Source organism: Symphalangus syndactylus, chromosome 20, assembly GCF_028878055.3.
Source record: "Symphalangus syndactylus isolate Jambi chromosome 20, NHGRI_mSymSyn1-v2.1_pri, whole genome shotgun sequence".
NCBI classification, from domain to species: Eukaryota; Metazoa; Chordata; class Mammalia; order Primates; family Hylobatidae; genus Symphalangus; species Symphalangus syndactylus.
In genome coordinates this window covers 38,937,428-38,954,221 of record NC_072442.2, presented here as the reverse complement: position 1 = coordinate 38,954,221, position 16,794 = coordinate 38,937,428, and the positions used below count along the sequence as shown (strand labels likewise).

General features: G+C 56.9%; 1 protein-coding gene across 2 annotated transcripts in view; it reads right to left on the bottom strand.

The window, feature by feature from the left end:
* Positions 1–15,215, bottom strand: part of ARHGAP23 (Rho GTPase activating protein 23) — a 95,901-nt gene extending 80,686 nt beyond the window's left edge. The window contains exons 1-2 of one of the 2 annotated variants that reach the window (XM_063628876.1): positions 15,058–15,215; positions 13,010–13,166 (exon numbers count right to left, since the gene is read on the bottom strand). In XM_063628876.1, coding sequence (XP_063484946.1) covers positions 13,010–13,012 — 3 coding nt within the window. In that variant the 5' untranslated portion in view covers positions 13,013–13,166; positions 15,058–15,215. Of the gene's footprint in view, positions 1–5,652; positions 5,979–13,009; positions 13,167–15,057 lie in introns of those variants that run through there. The other variant, XM_055258765.2, reaches the window with a different exon arrangement.
* Between the last annotated feature and the right edge of the window lie 1,579 nt (positions 15,216–16,794).

The window sequence follows — 16,794 nt, the reverse complement described above, 5'->3', positions numbered from 1 at the left end:
GAGACCAATCTGGGCAACATGGCAAAACTCTGTCTCTATAAAAAATACAAAATTGGAAAAATTAGCTGGGCATGGTGGCATGCACCTGTAGTCTCAACTACTCAGGAGGCTGAGGAGGGAGGCTCACTTGATCCCAGGAGTTCAGGGCTGCAGTGTACCAAGCTCACACCACTGCACTCCAGCCTGAGCAAGAGAACAAGGCCCTGCCTCAAAAGAATAAAAGAAAACTGAGGCTAAAACAATGAAGTAACTTGTCCAAGGGCACAGAGTGAACAAGGAGTACATCTAAAATTTGGACCTCAGCAGGCTGAAGGCAGGCAGAGCTTTTTTGTTTGGTTTGGTTTCGTTTTTTGAGACAGGGTCTCATTACGTTGCCCAGGCTGGAGTGCACTGGTGCAATCACGGGTCACTGCAGACTCGAACCCCCCAGCTCCAGTGATTTTCCCACTTCCACCACCCGAGTAGCTGGGACTACATGCCCAGCTAATTTTTTTTTTTTTAGACTACATTTTGCTCTTGTCACTCAGGCTAGAGTGCAATGGCGTGATCTTGGCTCACTGCAATCTCCCTCTCCAAGGTTCAAGTGATTCTCCTGCCTCAGCCTCCCAAGTAGCTGGGACTATAGGTGTGTGCCACTTCACCCAGCTAATTTTGTAATTTTAGTAGAGACAGTGTTTCACCATGTTGGCCAGGCTGGTCTCAAACTCCTGACCTCAGGTGATCCACCCGCCTTGGCCTCCCAAAGTGCTGGGATTACGGGTGTCAGCCACTGCTCCTGGCCCCAGCTAATTTTTAAAAATTTTCTGTAGGTATTGGGTCTCCTTGTGTCGCCCAGGCTGGTCTCAAACTCCTGAGTCCAAGCGATCCTCCTACCTTGGCCTCCCAAAGTGCTGGGATTACAGGTGTGAGCCTCTGTGCCCGGCACCAACACCGTTTCTGTGAGAGGTGGAGAAATGATAGTTGGGACAGGCCCTGCCCCAAACCAGGCTCTGTCTAACCCTCTAACTTCAAAAAGACAGACTCTTCCACCACAAAGTGATGCATTGAGCTGAACATCTCAGGGGCAGACAGATGAAAAATAAACAGGCCTCTTGATTCCAACCTTTAGTTTTTTTCCCACATGCTCTTTCCTTAGCACCGACCCCTCAGAACTCTGAGGGAACAAGAGAGGGAGGGAGAGCCAAAGAGAAGCCGAAGATTGGGGAAGCCCCCGGTGGCCCTTGCCATGCTTCGATGTGGGCGAGTGGACCTTCCCTTCCTCTCTAGTTTTGGCTCAGGCACTGTTGTGAGAAAACAAGGTGTGATACACCTCCAAGCCGCCTTCCCAAGGCCCCAGCACCCCCACTTCCAAAGGGTTAGTCTACAGGAGTCTGGTTTTTCCCTACACACTGTCCCATTAGTCATGAATTAATTTTTTTTTTAAATCTTTTAACTTTATGGCCAAGGTAATAGCATCATTCGTGAATTCAGTCATTTGGTCTACAAACATTCTCTGAGGACTTGCTGGGTGCCAGGCCCTGTGGACACCGAGACAAACATGACACCTCTGGGGCCCCTTGGAACGGGGTTAAGAACATGGCCAACTCTTCAGCTCTGCCACTTACTTGCTGTGTGGCCTTAGGAAGCCATGGTATCTCTTTGTGTCCGTTTCTTTTTCTTTCTTTTTTTTTTTTTTTTTGAGACGGAGTTTCACTCTTGTCACCTAGGCTGGAATGCAATGGTGTGATCTTGGCTCACTGCAACCTCTGCCTCCCCAGTTCAGGCAATTCTCCTGTCTCAGCCTCCCACATAGCTGGAAGTACAGGCGCGCATCACCACGCCCGGCTAATTTTTTGTGTTTTTAGTAGAGACAGGGTTTCACCAAGTTGGCCAGGCTGATCTCGAACTCCTGACCTCAGGTGATCTGCCCGCCTTGGCCTCCCAAAGTGCTGGGATTACAGGTGTGAGCCACCGCACCCGGCCTGTGTCAGTTTCTTAATCTGTCAAGTGGGGTGACGGTAATATACCAACATAGTGGTAAGCACTACGGAAGAAGTTGCTATTATCATTTTTCTCGGCCTCAAATAACTCCTGTCTGGTGGGGTAGACGGATATGAGATGGACCATCACAGTGTCAGGGGTAGAGCTGGACATGCGGCGCCCTGGGAGGCCACAGGCGGGGCTGTTCCCTGGTTTGTACTTCACAAACATTTATGGAGAACTGCTCTGTGCCAGGCTCTGTGCTGGCCACTGGGGACACAGAGATGAACAGGATACATTGTCCACTCATCCCTGCTCCTCCCTGCCCTCCCCTCTCCCTCTTAGAGCCCAGTCCAAGAACCCTGCACTAAGGGGGGCCACGAAGGACAGAACCAACCACAGAGGGAAAGGCATGGCCTTCGAGCTGGGAGTCAGAAGATGGGTCCTTGTCTGCCGAGGCTGAGGGACCTTGGGCACTCCCCAGTCTGTTTCCCCACTGTAGCGTAAGAGAGTTGGACACGATCACCCCTTTGGTCCTCACCCACTCTGACAGGTGGTAAATACACCCCAACCCAAAAGGGCTTTAAAATCTCCCCAAAGTCCAGCCCCAAGGCCATCTCAGCCTGATGTCCCACTGAGGCAATGAGGGAGGAGACTCCCGCCTGGCGCAGGCTGGTACTGCCCTGCTGACAAACTGGCACAATTTCACAAGAAACAGGGGGGCCTGGATCTAAAGGCGGGTTGTTTGAAGGGGGTGGGGGGTGCTAGGGGAAAGGCAGCACCAGCTCCCACAGGCCCTATTCATGTCTCTCTCCCGAGACAGTGAGAGCAGGATCATTAAAACCGGGCTTTGTCCAAATCCCTGACCAAGCCAATATCTCACCTTTGAACCCCTGCAGCCAACAGAGCAGGGCTTCATGCCCCTTTGGAAGGGAGACACCAGTGAGCCGAGCCCTGGCCCAGCGCTATGGGCCAGCATGGGGCAGGGCGGGAAAGACTGGAGGAGTAAAGAAATAGAACAAAAGACAAGCAACCAAGCTGCAATCCAGCCAGAAGCTGACCTTGATCTTGGGCTGTGTACAAAATGGACACAGATTTGGGGTGGGAGCGACAGCGGGACACAGCAGGTCCTGAGAAGCCAGATAGTGAGGGTGAGAGCCAGACTCTGGAGCCAGACTGCCACATTCCTACCCTGGCTCCACAGTGCACTGGGGGTGTGATTTGGGCTGCAATATTGGCTGTCTGTGCCTCAGTGTCCTCAACTGTAAAATGGGGATAATAATGGTATCTACCTCTTAGTGATATTGTGAGGATCAAATAAGGTAGTTTTTATAAATCCCGGCCAGGAGTTTTTGCTGTCTGTGTATTAACTATGAGCTATACTGTGAAAGCAATTCCCCTTCCTTAAAAACAGTTTTTGTTTCCAGGCACCAATGCTCATTTGAATATATTTGCTGGAATATTTGATATCTCCAGTGACCATCTCCAGATTTCTACGTTGGAATCCAACTTCACAAGAATCCACCTGACCCACTATACTGGAGGAAACTTCCCTGCATGGCTAGCCTGGGATGCTGCCGGTCACAAGCCCCTCCCTAGAAGTTCTCCTGAGTATCTAACTGCAGTCCCTCACATTGTAACTTCTTCCACACTGCTGCTTTGTAGTCTCTCTTTTAACCTTACACATCAAGAAGTCCTTCTGAGTATCCCTGCAATGTAGGATGAAGCAATCCACTACCCACTCCTGCACTGCTCTGCTCAGAACCAGCACCCTCCCTCATCCCCACTCCCATCCATGCCAAGAATGCTGCACTTCTTCCCCGTGAGCCAGGGTCAGCCCGAGGAGAGGGGCACAAGCACAGGGCCTCTTCCCCCCACCCAGTCCTTCTCTGCTTGGGCTGGGATCCACACAAGCCTGACCTATTCCCGTAGTCAGACACCTTCCTAATAGCTTTCCTCCCCAAGCTTCATCTTGTGCCCTGACTACCCTCAAGTGTCCCGGGTTCTTGCCTGGGCACTGTCACTACGTAGGCTCAGACCCTCTCTGTGAAATGGGACACCAACACCTACCTTGCCCACTCCCATTCTTCCTGTTTATTATTATTGAGGCCTTTGAATCCAGCATTGAATGTAGAGGATTTACTGCTCCCATGGTTCCCAAGAAGAGGTCAGGGCCTCAGACGCAGGATCTTGGAATTCCCAGCCACCTTGGGGTGGACCCAACCCCACTGTGGGCAAGTGGTAGAAGCCGCTGGGGCCGGGGGCCTTTGGAGGCGAAATGACTGGTTATATAATCGAGATTCAAATCGCATGCCAATGAGCCCATGGCAGTGAGAGCCGTCACTTTGGGGAATGGGGTCTGTTGCCCTGGCAGAGGGGAGAACCACATGGGATCAAAAGCCACTCACCCCCAGCTAGGCCGCAGGGTTGGGGTGGAGACAGAGAGGGATGCAGGGGGTAGAGATGAAGTATGTGTTGTTGGTGGGGGGTTGAATCCAAGGGACTCCTGCTTAATGACCTCCCCCCCACCCCCCGTCCATCCTGAATTTCAAGTTCATAATTAGGAAACACACTTTGGCTGAAGGGAGTCGGGGAGAGATGCAGATTGAGGGAGAACTGAACACACATCCAGTAATCAAGGAACACACCAGTCTCCGAAAGAGTTGCAAGAACCAGATCCCACCTTCAACACTGCCGGGAAAGCTGGGGAGGAGGGTCCCCAAGTCTTTCAGCCCTGTCTAAAGAGGAACAGGCCTCAGCCCAGGCCTTGACCTCAACCTGGACCCCGTGGAATTTCTTTTCCGAGCTCAGGGAAACTGTTGGCCTGACAGTGTTCAACCCTTCAACTTAGGAGCAGGGAGGCCTGCTGGGGTGCTCCTGCAGGGCGGGCAGCCAGGCTCAGAGGTAAGGGAATGGCCCTGATCGGGGGATGGGGCCGGGAGGCCCCTGCTGGCCCCTCCCCAGCCTCAGCAGCTGGCAGATGAAAGAACCCAGGCAGAGCAGCCCAGCGCTGAGTAATGCCCCTGGCACCCCGCGCTCTGACCCACCCACAGCCGGTCGGAGAGGGCAGAGGGGAGGGCAGCCGCGCCGGCAGAGCCGGGGGTCCCGGGCCTGTTTCTAGAACTTCCCCAGGATCCAGGAGGGCGGCGGAACCGCGCCTGGCAACCCGTCCCGCAGTCCGACCCGGCAGGGGGCGAGTGTGGCGCGGGGAGGGGTGTCCGGACGCCTTGGTGGAGGACGTCCCGCTCCGGGAACCCCCTCCCCCACCCCCTCTCCCTCCAGCTGTGCCGGGGCCTCGCCAACGGAAAACGAAAACTCGGGCAGAGGAAACGGCGGCAGGCGCCCCGCCTGAAAAACCCGAACAAAAGCTGCGGGCCTCCCGCCCCCGCTGCCCAGCCGCTGGGGGCCTGGCACCGCCACCTGGGTCTGTGCCCCCTGCCCTGGCAGCCCCGTGCCCGTCCCGACCCCTTGCCTGCCTCCCTCCTTCCCACCCCTCTACCCCGGACAACTCTTGCTCGGGCCCCCTCCCGGGCCTGCCACCAGCTGAAGCTCCCTGCAGCGGAGCCCGCGGTGCCCGCGCCCACCGTGCGCCCCAGGCTGTGCAGGGCGAGCGGGGTCGCAGCGACCCCGGCCTGGCTGCCCGCTCCCCAGCAGCTACCGGCCCCGCCCACTTCCCTAGCCCAGCGCCCTCACCTGGGGGGGCCGGGGCTCCGGGCGGGGCGGGATCCCGACCAGGCAGAAGGCGACTCCATTCATCGGGTGGCAGCTGCGGCTCTGCGGCCGGGGCACGGCTGGGGGCGCCGGCAGGGACCTGGGAGGGGCGGGGCCGGGGGCGGGGCCCAGCGCGGTGTGGCCCCACCGGGGTCCGCCCCCTCGCCCCTCCCCCTTCCCACCACCCACCCCGCGCTCCCTTCGGGGTGCCCCGGCCGCCTCGCTCAAGGGTCACAGACCTGCAACCGGGCTGAGGCAGAGGCGAGCGCTTCCTGAGAGTTGGACGTCAGAGCCCAGCCTGGGGAAGAGAGGCGGCCTCCAGGAGACGCTTGCCCGGCCTCTAAGGGACCGGCCCAGATAGAGGGCCATCCAGGCCCAAGAAAGAGGACAAGGGCACCGAACCCAGAACTAGCACAGGGACAGGGAGGGAGGGAGAGGGAAGCAAAGAGAAACGGCCAGCCAGAGATGGTCAGAAACAAAGATCCAGAGACCTAGAAAGCATGAGAAAGGCAGAGACAAGATAGAGACAGCGCAGAGAGAGGCAGAGAAAGTCAGAAACAAAGATGAGGAGACCCAGGATCAGAAAGGGGAGAAGACAGAAAAAGGCTTAGAGGCCTCCTTCCGTTTAGAGACCCCTAGACATTGAGACACAAGGGCAGATTTAGTGCAGGGGGTGGGGAGACGGGGTGCCCCTCAGTGTAGGGTACGCTCCTCCCAGCCAGAGTCTCAGCCCAGGATCCCAGAGAGGCAGGGGAGTCGCGGATAGAAGAGAGGCTGGCAGGTGCCCCAGCCCTTCGGACCCCCACCCAGCCAGTCCTGGGGCTCAGGCCATGGGACCAGCCCACAGTCCTGCTCTGCAGTGAACAGCAGTGACAGCAGAGGCTCCCAGTCACCAGCACTCCACAGCCACCCTTCCTGGCTTCACTCTGAGCTGGGCTTAAAGAGATGCCCTGGCCCTGAGCCAGCTTCTTTTCTTGTCCCCCAGAAGGACCCTCTCCAGCCCATCCCCTGACAGTCCAGGGAGGTACAGTCCTTCTGTCTTCCTTTTCTTTTTTTTTTTTTTGGCAGGGTCTCACTCTGTCACCCAGGCTGGAGTACAGTGGCACATTCTAGGCTCACTGAAACCTCTGCCCCCAGGTTCAAGTGATCCTCCTGCCTCAGCCTCCCCGAGTAGCTGGGACTACAGGCCCATGCCACACCGCCCAGCTAACTTTTGGATTTTGGTAGAGATGGGGTTTCACCAGGATGGCCAGGCTGGTCTCGAACTCCTGACCTCAAGTGATATTCGCCTGCCTCAGCCTCCCAAAGTGCTGGGATTATAGGTGTGAGCCACCACGCCTGGCCTTGTCCTTCATTATTAGAAAATAGCTAGAAAATTCTTTCTACTGTCTAACTCCCATTCTTCCTGCTTCTTACTTCCTGCAGCTTATGCTTACCTCTTTCCCATGACTTTTGCAGTTTAAGGGCCTTCCATATTCCTTTTCCCAGATTATGTAGAAAAGAAGGCGGAGGATAAAATAGGACTTGGAGAGAGGAGGCAGTGAAAGCGGGAAGGCCAGCTCTGCCTGCTGGAGTCACCACCTTCCTTGGTCAAGGAGACCCCTGAGAGCCGAGCAGCCCTAAGACCCCCACCCCTTTACCCTTGATAAGGGTTGGGAACTCAGGTCTTAGAGAGGTTGGGGTGCCCCAGACAACAATTAGGCCATCCCTACTCCTGTGAACCTGAGGAATGAGATACTGACTGGAGTTTAGATCATATGCTTCATTTAACGTATTTTAAATCCCCTGGCGGTCAAGAGAAAGGGATTCTGTTTCATAATAATGGAGGGGCAGTTAAATGACTCCTCTCCCTTCCTCATCCCTTTTCATCAAGGTCATGTGCAGCCAGAATTAGCCTCCACTTCTGGAAAGTCCTTCCTGCTGTCTAACTGTAATCTGTCATACTGCCTGGATTTTTTTTTTTTTTTTTTTTTTTGAGACAGAGTTTCACTTTTTGCCCAGGCTGGAGTGCAATGGTGCCATCTTGGCTCACTGCAACCTCCGCCTCCCAGATTCAAGCTATTCTCCTGCCTCAGCCTCCCAAGTAGCTGGGATTACAGGCGGCTACCACCACACCCGGCTAATTTTTTGTATTTTTAGCAGAGACAGGGTTTCACCATGTTGGCCAGGATGGTCTCGATCTCTTGACCTCGTGATCCACCCGCCTCAGCCTCCCAAAGTGCTGGGATTACAGGCATGAGCCACCGCGCCCGGCCTACTGCCTGGATTTTCTTGCTTAACTTTCAACCAGGTCCCTGTTCAAGCCTCTTTTTGCCCTGTAGCTCCAATGGTCCAATGCTTGTTGCCACCTTGGCTCAGAGGTCCTTTCCTCCCAGGATAAAGGGTTGTCTCTGTGAGGGGGAAGGGTTGGCATCTGAAATCAGACTGAACTGAGGCCATGGGGGAGGAGGGAGGGTGGTGGCCATGGGGTGCCGCTGGCTCACTTTTTCCAGAGCCTGATGCCCTCAGACCCCGCAGGAGGGGGCAAGAGGAAATGAGCTCACACTGACCGGCAGGCGAATTCCTCCCTCCACAATGCACTGCACAGCCTCCCCCACCCGCTCCCACTTCCCAGAAAGTGCGTCTCTCTCCCCACCCTGCCGCCCTTCCCACCTCTTCCTGCACCTTGACCTGCACCCCCACCCTGTCCCAGCCCACCTCATCTATCTTCTCTGGCTGTTCTTCCTCCTCACCTTCCTCTCCATCCGGGCTCCCCTTCCTGTCTCGACACTCTGGGTCTCACTCCATGCATCCTGCCATCCGCCCCAGCACCCACGGTATTCCTGTACCCTCATTTTTAGGGTTTGGAGCCATAGAGTCCAACATGGGGAGAGTCTCCCTGGTTGAGGACCCTCCTCATACTCCCCCTCTTTCCAAACTCCTTCCCCAGCCCAATCACCATCCTTCATTCACAAGGTCTACTATGTGAGGGGGTGGAGGAGAGGAGAGGGTGGGGTAGGTTGGCCCTGGGAATACAGAGGTGAGGCCTAGATCCTTCCCTTGAGGGGCCTGGTCTTCTCCAATTGTGACTCTGTGGAGAACTCCCAGCACAGGAGCACGTTCAGCTGGAGAAGCAGAGGAGGCTTCTCCAGGAGGTGCCTTGAGCTTCTTGGGCTTCGTGGATGGGGCAGGGGAGGGTGGGAGTAGGGAAAAAGGCACTCCAGGGAGAGGGATGCTCAGGGCGAACCAAGAGGCAGGAGAGAGAGCAGACTCCGGCATCGGCATCGTGGCTGGAGCCAAGTGGAGGGTGCCTATGGGCAGGAAGCATGGAGGGATGAGGAAGGAAACACAGGTGGGGGTGTGATGCTAGAGGGGCTGCCCAGAGGCGCTTCCGTGCTAGCCTGGTTTGGGGCAGGGAGCTGAAGCAGCAATGTGCCATGGCCACCGTGGCACATAAGGGGAACAGGAATGGAGGGCAGCAAGCAAAGGGATTCCGGGAGAAATGTACCAAAGCAAGGGGCAGGGGCAACAAACAACAGAGGCTCTGGGACTTGGTGAGCAGGAGGAAGGAAATGGAAGAGTCCAGGGCAAGGCCAAGGCTTGGAATATCAGGTTGTCTAGGGTGTTCACAGAGAGGGGACAAGCCAGGCACGACGTCCTTTGTATGTGAGATCCCAATTAAGCCTCACAAAGGCCTGTGAAATACATCTCAATCCTCATTCTATGGATAAGGAAAATGAGGCCCAGAGAACTCAAGTATCTTACCCAAGGCCATACAGGATTTGAACCCAGGCATTTGGGCTCCAGGGTCTACACACTCAACCCGCAGGCTGTGAGGCTGGTGGAATGGTGGCAGGCTGCTTAAACCCTGGGTCCATCTTCTGGAAGAGAGGCTTGAGCTAGAGACTCTGGTAGTCCCTGAGACCAGGGGTGTGGTTCAGATTCTCCAGGGAGAGTGAAGAGTGAGAGGAACCCTGGCTTGGGTGTAGGCAGAGAAGGAGGAGGCAACAAGGACTGGAAGGAAGCAGGCAGCCAGAGAAGGTGGCACTGTGTGGGGCAGAGACAACAGCCTCGGGGCCAGTGGGTGTGGGGGTCAGACTGTGCAGGGAGGAGGGGCCCCAGGGAGGAGGGAGTGGAATCTGCCCACTGAGCATTAACAGGAAGGGACAGGCGGGCAGCACAGGTGGGTGTGGACAAGGCAGGTGTCTGTTTGGGTGGGGAAGACTTCAGCAGGCTGTTGGGCTGAGGAGCAGGTGCCAAGGAGAGAGAGCCGGAGGGGACACAGGAGGGCATGATGAGCGGACTGGAGGAAAAAGTACCTGGAGGCTGGGGCTCCAGAGGAGGAAGCCAGGTTTATGATGTCCTCAAAGGAGCACTGAATCAAGAATCTGAAGACCTGGGTTCAAATTCGTGCTGCACCCTCCCTGCCCCCCCACCCCCAGTAGCTGTATGACTTTTGAGAACAAGTACATTCTCAGAACCTCATTTCACCCTCTGTAAGATGAAAACGATAAGGCCTTCTCGGCCTGCCTCTGATTTGAGGCTCACATTTGACAAAGAATCTGAAAAACTCTGTGAGCTTAAAAGGAAAAACCATAATGTATGAAAGGTGGGTTATGGGGCACGGGCACCTACACCTGGCCCCAGCTCAGGCCCTTCCACCAAAGGGGAAAGAGCATCCCCTGGTGGAGAAGGATGGCAGGGCAGGACTAAAGGGGACAGCGGTTCTTGCACTTTGATGGCTTCAGCCCCCAGGTCCTCTACTTGTCCCCCACAGGCAACACCCCCACCACAGTTTGTATCTCCAAAGTGAGAGGGGCCCCATTTAATCAAGTCAAAAGACATTTATTGGCCAGGCGCGGTGGCTCACATCTGTAATCCCAGCACTTTGGGAGGCCGAGGAGGGCAGATCACTTGAGGTCAGGAGTTTGAGACCAGCCTGGCCAACATGGTGAAATCCCATCTCTACTAAAAATACAAAAACTTAGCTGGGCATGGTGGTGTGCACCTGTAATCCCAGCTACTCAGGAGGCTGAGGCAGGAGAATCGCTTGAACTGGGGAGATGGAGGTTACAGTGAGCTGCGATCATGCCACTGCACTCTAGCCTGGATGATAGAGTGAGACTGTGTTTCAAAAAAACAAAAAGCAAAACAAAAAATTAGCCAGGCATGGTGGCACGTGCCTGTAGTCTCAGCTACTTGGGAGGCTGAAGCAGGAGAATCGCTTGAATACAGGAGGCAGAGGCTGCAGTGAGCCGAGATCGTGGCGCGGCACTCCAGCCTGGGTGACAGAGCAGAACATCGTCTCAAAAACAAAAATTATTGAGCACCTAGTACATGCAAACTGCTGTGTTGGGTGGTGTGGAGGGAACCGTCCCCATATTCCACGGAGGGCAACAAACACAGCAAAGGGTGCCTGGGATTGTGCTGAGATTGTGGTGCAAGCACAATGTTGAGCAAAACAAGAAGGAGCCTCCAGTGACTAGGGGAGGAAGAAGGGGTCTTGGGAGGCAGGCAGGGTTTGTCCCAGACCTCAAAGCCCTCTACTAGCAAATGTCAGAGAAAGGAGGGAGAGGGTGGGGCGCAGGCGCTGGCTACGGCCCCAGACATCCCATAGAGTGAACCTCACTGAGCATCTTTAATGATGGAGGGTGGGGAAATGGTCCACTCAAGATGATGCCAGCTCCCACTCATCCCTGGTGTCAGGTCCCCCAGGAATCCTGTGAGAAGAATCCCACCTGAACACCCCTTGGGGAGGGAGGCTGAAGACCCATGGCCAGGCTGGGGCCAAAGAGCTCTGGTAATCTGCCAAGCAGCTCGGGCCTACGCAGGAAACCTCTGGACAGCTGGCTACGGCAGGAGCGAGAGGCTGCATCTTCCCTGAGCTGGCAGCAGGGTAAGCTGGCAGCAGGGTAAGCAAGCCACACCCAGCGAGGCCCCATGTCAGGGCAGGAGGTGGCCGACAGAAAATCCACCCCTGGCACTCTGAACTGGCCATCTTTAGGGAAGCTGCGTTTGGGCAACCCAGCCCAGCAGGCTTTTCACTGTGTGACACCCCGTCAGGGAAGGCCAGTGGCACGGACCGTGTGTATGAGTGAGTGTGCGCAAGGCTCAAAGATGCCTTACAAAAACCATGCGGTTACTCAGCAGGGGCTTGCAAACACCAAGACAGAGAAGAAAGGAATTAAAACACGTTGAGCACCCACTATGTGCCAAGCTCTTTATCAACATTATTTCATTTAGTCCCCATGACAACACTGTAAGGTGGGTATTATTAGCCCCACTATGTAAATGAGGAAACAGACCCAGAGAGGCTGAGTAGCTTGCCCAAGATCTCCCAGCTAGGATTCAGGATTCTAGCCGAAGTCTGATGTTGCTCTTTCTATCAAATGATCCCTCTGGGAGGGGTCAGGCCAGGGAGTTCATTCCAGCTCAGGGTGCTAAATTCTACGGTTCTACATAGGGCTTTTCTTTTTTTTTTTTTTGAGACGGAGTCTCGCTCTGTCGCCCAGGCTGGAGTGCAGTGGCGCGATCTCGGCTCACTGCAAGCTCCGCCTCCCGGGTTCACGCCATTCTCCTGCCTCAGCCTCTCCGAGTAGCTGGGACTACAGGCGCCCACCACCACGCCCGGCTAATTTTTTGTATTTTAAGTAGAGACGGGGTTTCACTGTGGTCTCGATCTCCTGACCTCGTGATCCGCCCGCCTCGGCCTCCCAAAGTGCTGGGATTACAAGCGTGAGCCACCGCGCCCGGCCTACATAGGGCTTTTCAATTCTTCCTGCCTCTGTTCCAGGCTCCCAACCCCTGCCCAGCCCACCTGGTCCCTACACATCACTGCACATGGAACCCATCCTCCTCCCTGTCTCCATTTTGCCCTTCTGGAACGGAGGAAGGAGAGGAGCAAAGAGGAAAGAAGGGGAACCTAGAGGAAGGGAAGAGAGAGGAAGCGAAGGGGAAGGGATTAGAGAGGAGGCTCCCACCTCCCCGTCGAAACTCTGGAAATCCCCCTGCAGCTGCTCCCTTCTCCTCTGTCTGGCCCTGAGCCAGCCCTGGGTGGGAGTGTTGGGAGTCAGATGAGGAGAAAAGAGGGGCGGGACTGACCACAGTGGGGCAAGCCCCTCAGTCCTGGCACTCACCCCACCCAGCAGTTCCAGCCCCCGTGAGAGATTCCAGGCATGCTCCCCTTTAAGGAAGCCCTCCATGCCAAAATCCACACATACCAAACAGACACATCGGCGGCTCACGCACTATAAAAGGATTCTTTGCTTTACAAGAGGGCTCAACACATGGGAAACTTAAAATAGGAGCTTCCCCTGGTGCAATGAAAGAAGCTCTGATTTCAGACGCACTCCATACACACCATGCTTCCGGTGCATCCAGAAAGCTGGGCGTTAACCACATCAGCCTAGGCACCTCGGAGAGTGTGCTGATCATCAGAGTCCATGTCTGTGGGGAGGGACGTCACAGTCCAGGGGACAGGCCGAGCTGCTGTACTTGGCAGAGGTGTCCTAGGACATCTAGAAAGGACCAAGAAGCCACCATTTGGCATAGCTGGCAGAGATTTCACAGCAGCCCAGAGCGGATGAATGTCCCAGGCTTCCCAATGATTCTGTAATGGAGCCAGGGCAGAAGCCCAATGTCCTGACTCCTCTTGATGTTTATCCTCCCAGGGGAGGGGACAGAGGAGCAGGCTGTCCTCTGGGAAAGGGGAAGAGGCTGATCCCCAGAACAGTTAGGGAGGGCTGATGAAGGCCAATGATGGGCAGATGGGCTACTTGGAGGAACAACTCAGGCTGAGCTGCAGGCCCAGTGAGATGCATTTAGGATTCTCTAGACAGGAAGTAGTAGTGGCCCCTAGCCCTGCCCCTCTTTTTAAAAAAAATCCAGGTGAAATTCACATAACGTAAAATTAGCCATTTTATAGTGAGCAATTCAGTGACATTTACTACTCTTCCCTCCCTCCCCGCCCTACCACTATTTTTGTGTTCAGTCAGTAATGACAATAGCAGCCAGGCCTGGTGCTCTGGGGAGCTGCCATTGGCCATTTAAATTAATACCCAAGATGCCAAACAGGCCTGGAAACTGGACCAGCCACAGCCCCGCCCCAGACTCACACCCAGCCCAGGGAGGATGCCCAGAGCACTTTATGCCTCCCAGTGCCCCTCTCCAACTCCCCAGAACTTAGGGTCACCCCTTCCGCGGACTCCACCTCCCCCTGACTCCTCACCCTCCACCCCACCTCACCCCTCTCCTCACCACCATCACAGGCCACCCACAAGCCCTCTGCCAGAGTGACAGGGGGCCTGTGCTCAGCCTGGAGGGGAGGGTCTCAGAGCCAGGGCCCCCAGCCACTGCTTTAGGCAGAACAGCCCCAAAGAGCTTGGGCCAGGAAAAGAGGGGAGTTAGGGCGGCTGAGCACTGAAAGGCGTGTCCCAAACAGAAAACTCATCCCACCTCTCCAGACCCCACCTGAGACCTCACCCCAAGTGGGGGTTGGGAAGGGAGTAAGGCAACCCCTGGAGCAGCCCCATCGCTCTGCCCCCCATCAGGCTGCTGGCCTCTCTTAGATCAGGGGGCTGCAAGTCAGGATACAGCCCCTTGCTCACTGAAGGGGACTGGTCCGGCTTGTCTGGGATTTGCTGAGCTCCGTGCAGGGAATGAGAACTCTGACCAGAAGGGGTCTTCATCCCCGCCCGCCGAGCCCAGCCCACACTCAGTGTATTCTGATGGAGCCTGTGTGAAAGGAAGGCAGCATCCCCCTCCCAAAACCTGGCTGGGGCTGCAGCTCTGTCTTTGGGATGCATTTGGAGAAAGCCTCCTAGCCCACCCCATCTTTTCACTGACACGAAATGGTGGCAGCAGCTGCTGCAGCTGCTGTGACTGGGAAAGGAGGGGAGCCGGGCTAGAAGAAACCCCTTGATGTGTAGGGGGAGGGGACCGGCGTATCTTGAGGTCACACCAGGAGGGACTGGGGGTCAACGAACCGGTCCTCATATGGCACAGAGCCCACCCACTCCTTCATTCTGCAGAGCCTGTAGCCTCCTTGGGCCTGGGTTCAGGGAGCAGGGGCTGTACCCTTACCAAGCGAGGATGGGGGTTTCTCCGTGTGGGTGATCTCTTTCTGGAAAGGGGGTGGGGAGAGAGGTGCCCTCTGCACACGCCTCCCTGGGTGTCAGTGATAGGGGAGTACTCGTGTGTGTGTGTGTGTGTGTGTGTGTGTGTGTGTGAGCTCTGTGTCACATCAGTCCCATTCCTCCCCCAGAGCCCCCGCCCTGCCCGGAGCTCCAATGCCCCAACCCCTCCCTCGGTGGCAGCCCCCGGCGCTCGGTGCGCCCACCTCGCCGGGTCACAACGCCCGCAGCTCTCTCTGCGCTCTCGGCCGCGCACCCACGCCCGGCGCCCGCTCACCTGCTCCATGCTGGGCCCTGCTATGCCGTCCTCGCCGCGCCGGCCCCGGGGGGCGCAGGGGGAGGCGGCCCCTCCATGCGCCCTGTCCGGGCAGCTGCACCCGGCGACCGCCAAGCTCAAGGAGCGGCTGGTGTCAGCGCCCGAGCCCCCTCCCCGCCCCGCCCCGCCGGCCCCGCCCCTCCGCCCGCCCCCTCCCCTCCTCACCCCGCCCGGCCCGTGGCAGCACCGCGCACCGGCGAGCACACGCGCTCACACGCAACCGCACAATCGCACGCACGCACGTGGGGGCACACACACTCGAACACACACACAACGCGCACCCGACCCTCACACATCCCGGGCTCGCCCGCTCCGGCACCCCCTCTTCTGCCCGTCCCGGGGGCGCTGCTAGGGGAGAGGAGACCCCTGCAAGCGAAGCCCCTTTCCTCATTCCTGAGGCTCATCGGAGTCAGAAGGACCCCACTCTCATGCTACAAGAGCCAGAGAGGGGCTTGCCAGCTGTCTCACCGCACCTTGGCAACAGAGCTGATCCCAGTTGATCCCAGACCAACTGCCTCCCAAGCTGACGACCCGCTGCAGGGGGTGACTGACAGCAGGCCAGAGACACCCAGAGCACTACCGGGACGCAGGGAGACACTGTGCCACCCCCACCTCGAGATCGCTGTGGGAACAGGGAGCTGTTGCCGACGTCCAGCCTATAGTTTAAGGTGTTCTGAAGCCCTTGTCTGGGTGTTCTGAAGAGATGGGGATTCCTGTTGCCCACCCAGTGAGCCATGTTCCTGGCACTTGCCAAGCAGGAGGAGGGGGCTGATCTGTTTATCCACTCCCAGAGAAGGGGGATCTGAACCCCCAGATACTACTGGAGAACCTACCGTGTGGGCAGCGGGGCCACCCACTCTGGTGAAGACCAAGGAGATGGCAAAAAGACACCTTCGCTCTCTGACACCCTCCATCAGGGGTGGCTCCTGACCACCCACTGCCCTCTGTTCTGCCTCTGACAGGACAGGGCAAACTTAGACGGGCATCACATAAATGGTCATGTGAGAGGTGGGCACGCTGCCCCGGGCAGGGGTACGCAGTCCCCAGTGGACAGGGGTGGAAATTAACCTGCCCTGACGTGGGTGGTGGGGTGGAGGCATTGGTTTACAGGGACTGGCTGCCCACACCCCCTGGGCCAATGCCCAGGCTGGCATGAAGGTGGCTTCACCACTTCTCACTGAGTCCTGGCCTCTTTGTTAGGCACCAGAGGATGAGGGAGAGGGGGCGGGAAGCTGAGATGGGCAGAGTTAAGATCCTCAGTGGCTCAGACAAAGGGGGCTTTATAGGCTGAGTGTGGGGGACATGTTGGGGGCAGGGAGGTAGGAATGTGGGCCAGGGAGGCCCTGAGCTCCGAGCAGCCCACTTTGGGGCTGAAGTTGGACTCCCCCAGCCTCCCATGCTGTGGCCCCGCAGGGTATTTGCTGCTTTGCTCCTGGGACTACAGCCAGGAGTACCCGGAGCCCTCATCCCTGGCTTCCCCTGGTGGCGATTTGGTGGGCACTGCCCACGCACTCCCAGTTTTCCCCAGCCAGCTGGCTGCCGCCTCTCTTGGCTTCCCCGCCAGTGCCCTCTCAGCGGCCTTGTGGCTCCTGTCTGCTACTCAAGGACCCTGCTGACTGCCTGGGGAGGGAGGGACAGACTTGGGTGGGGTCACAAGGCTATGAGGTCAATGGGGCCCTTTGTCCCTTCAGAAGGAGC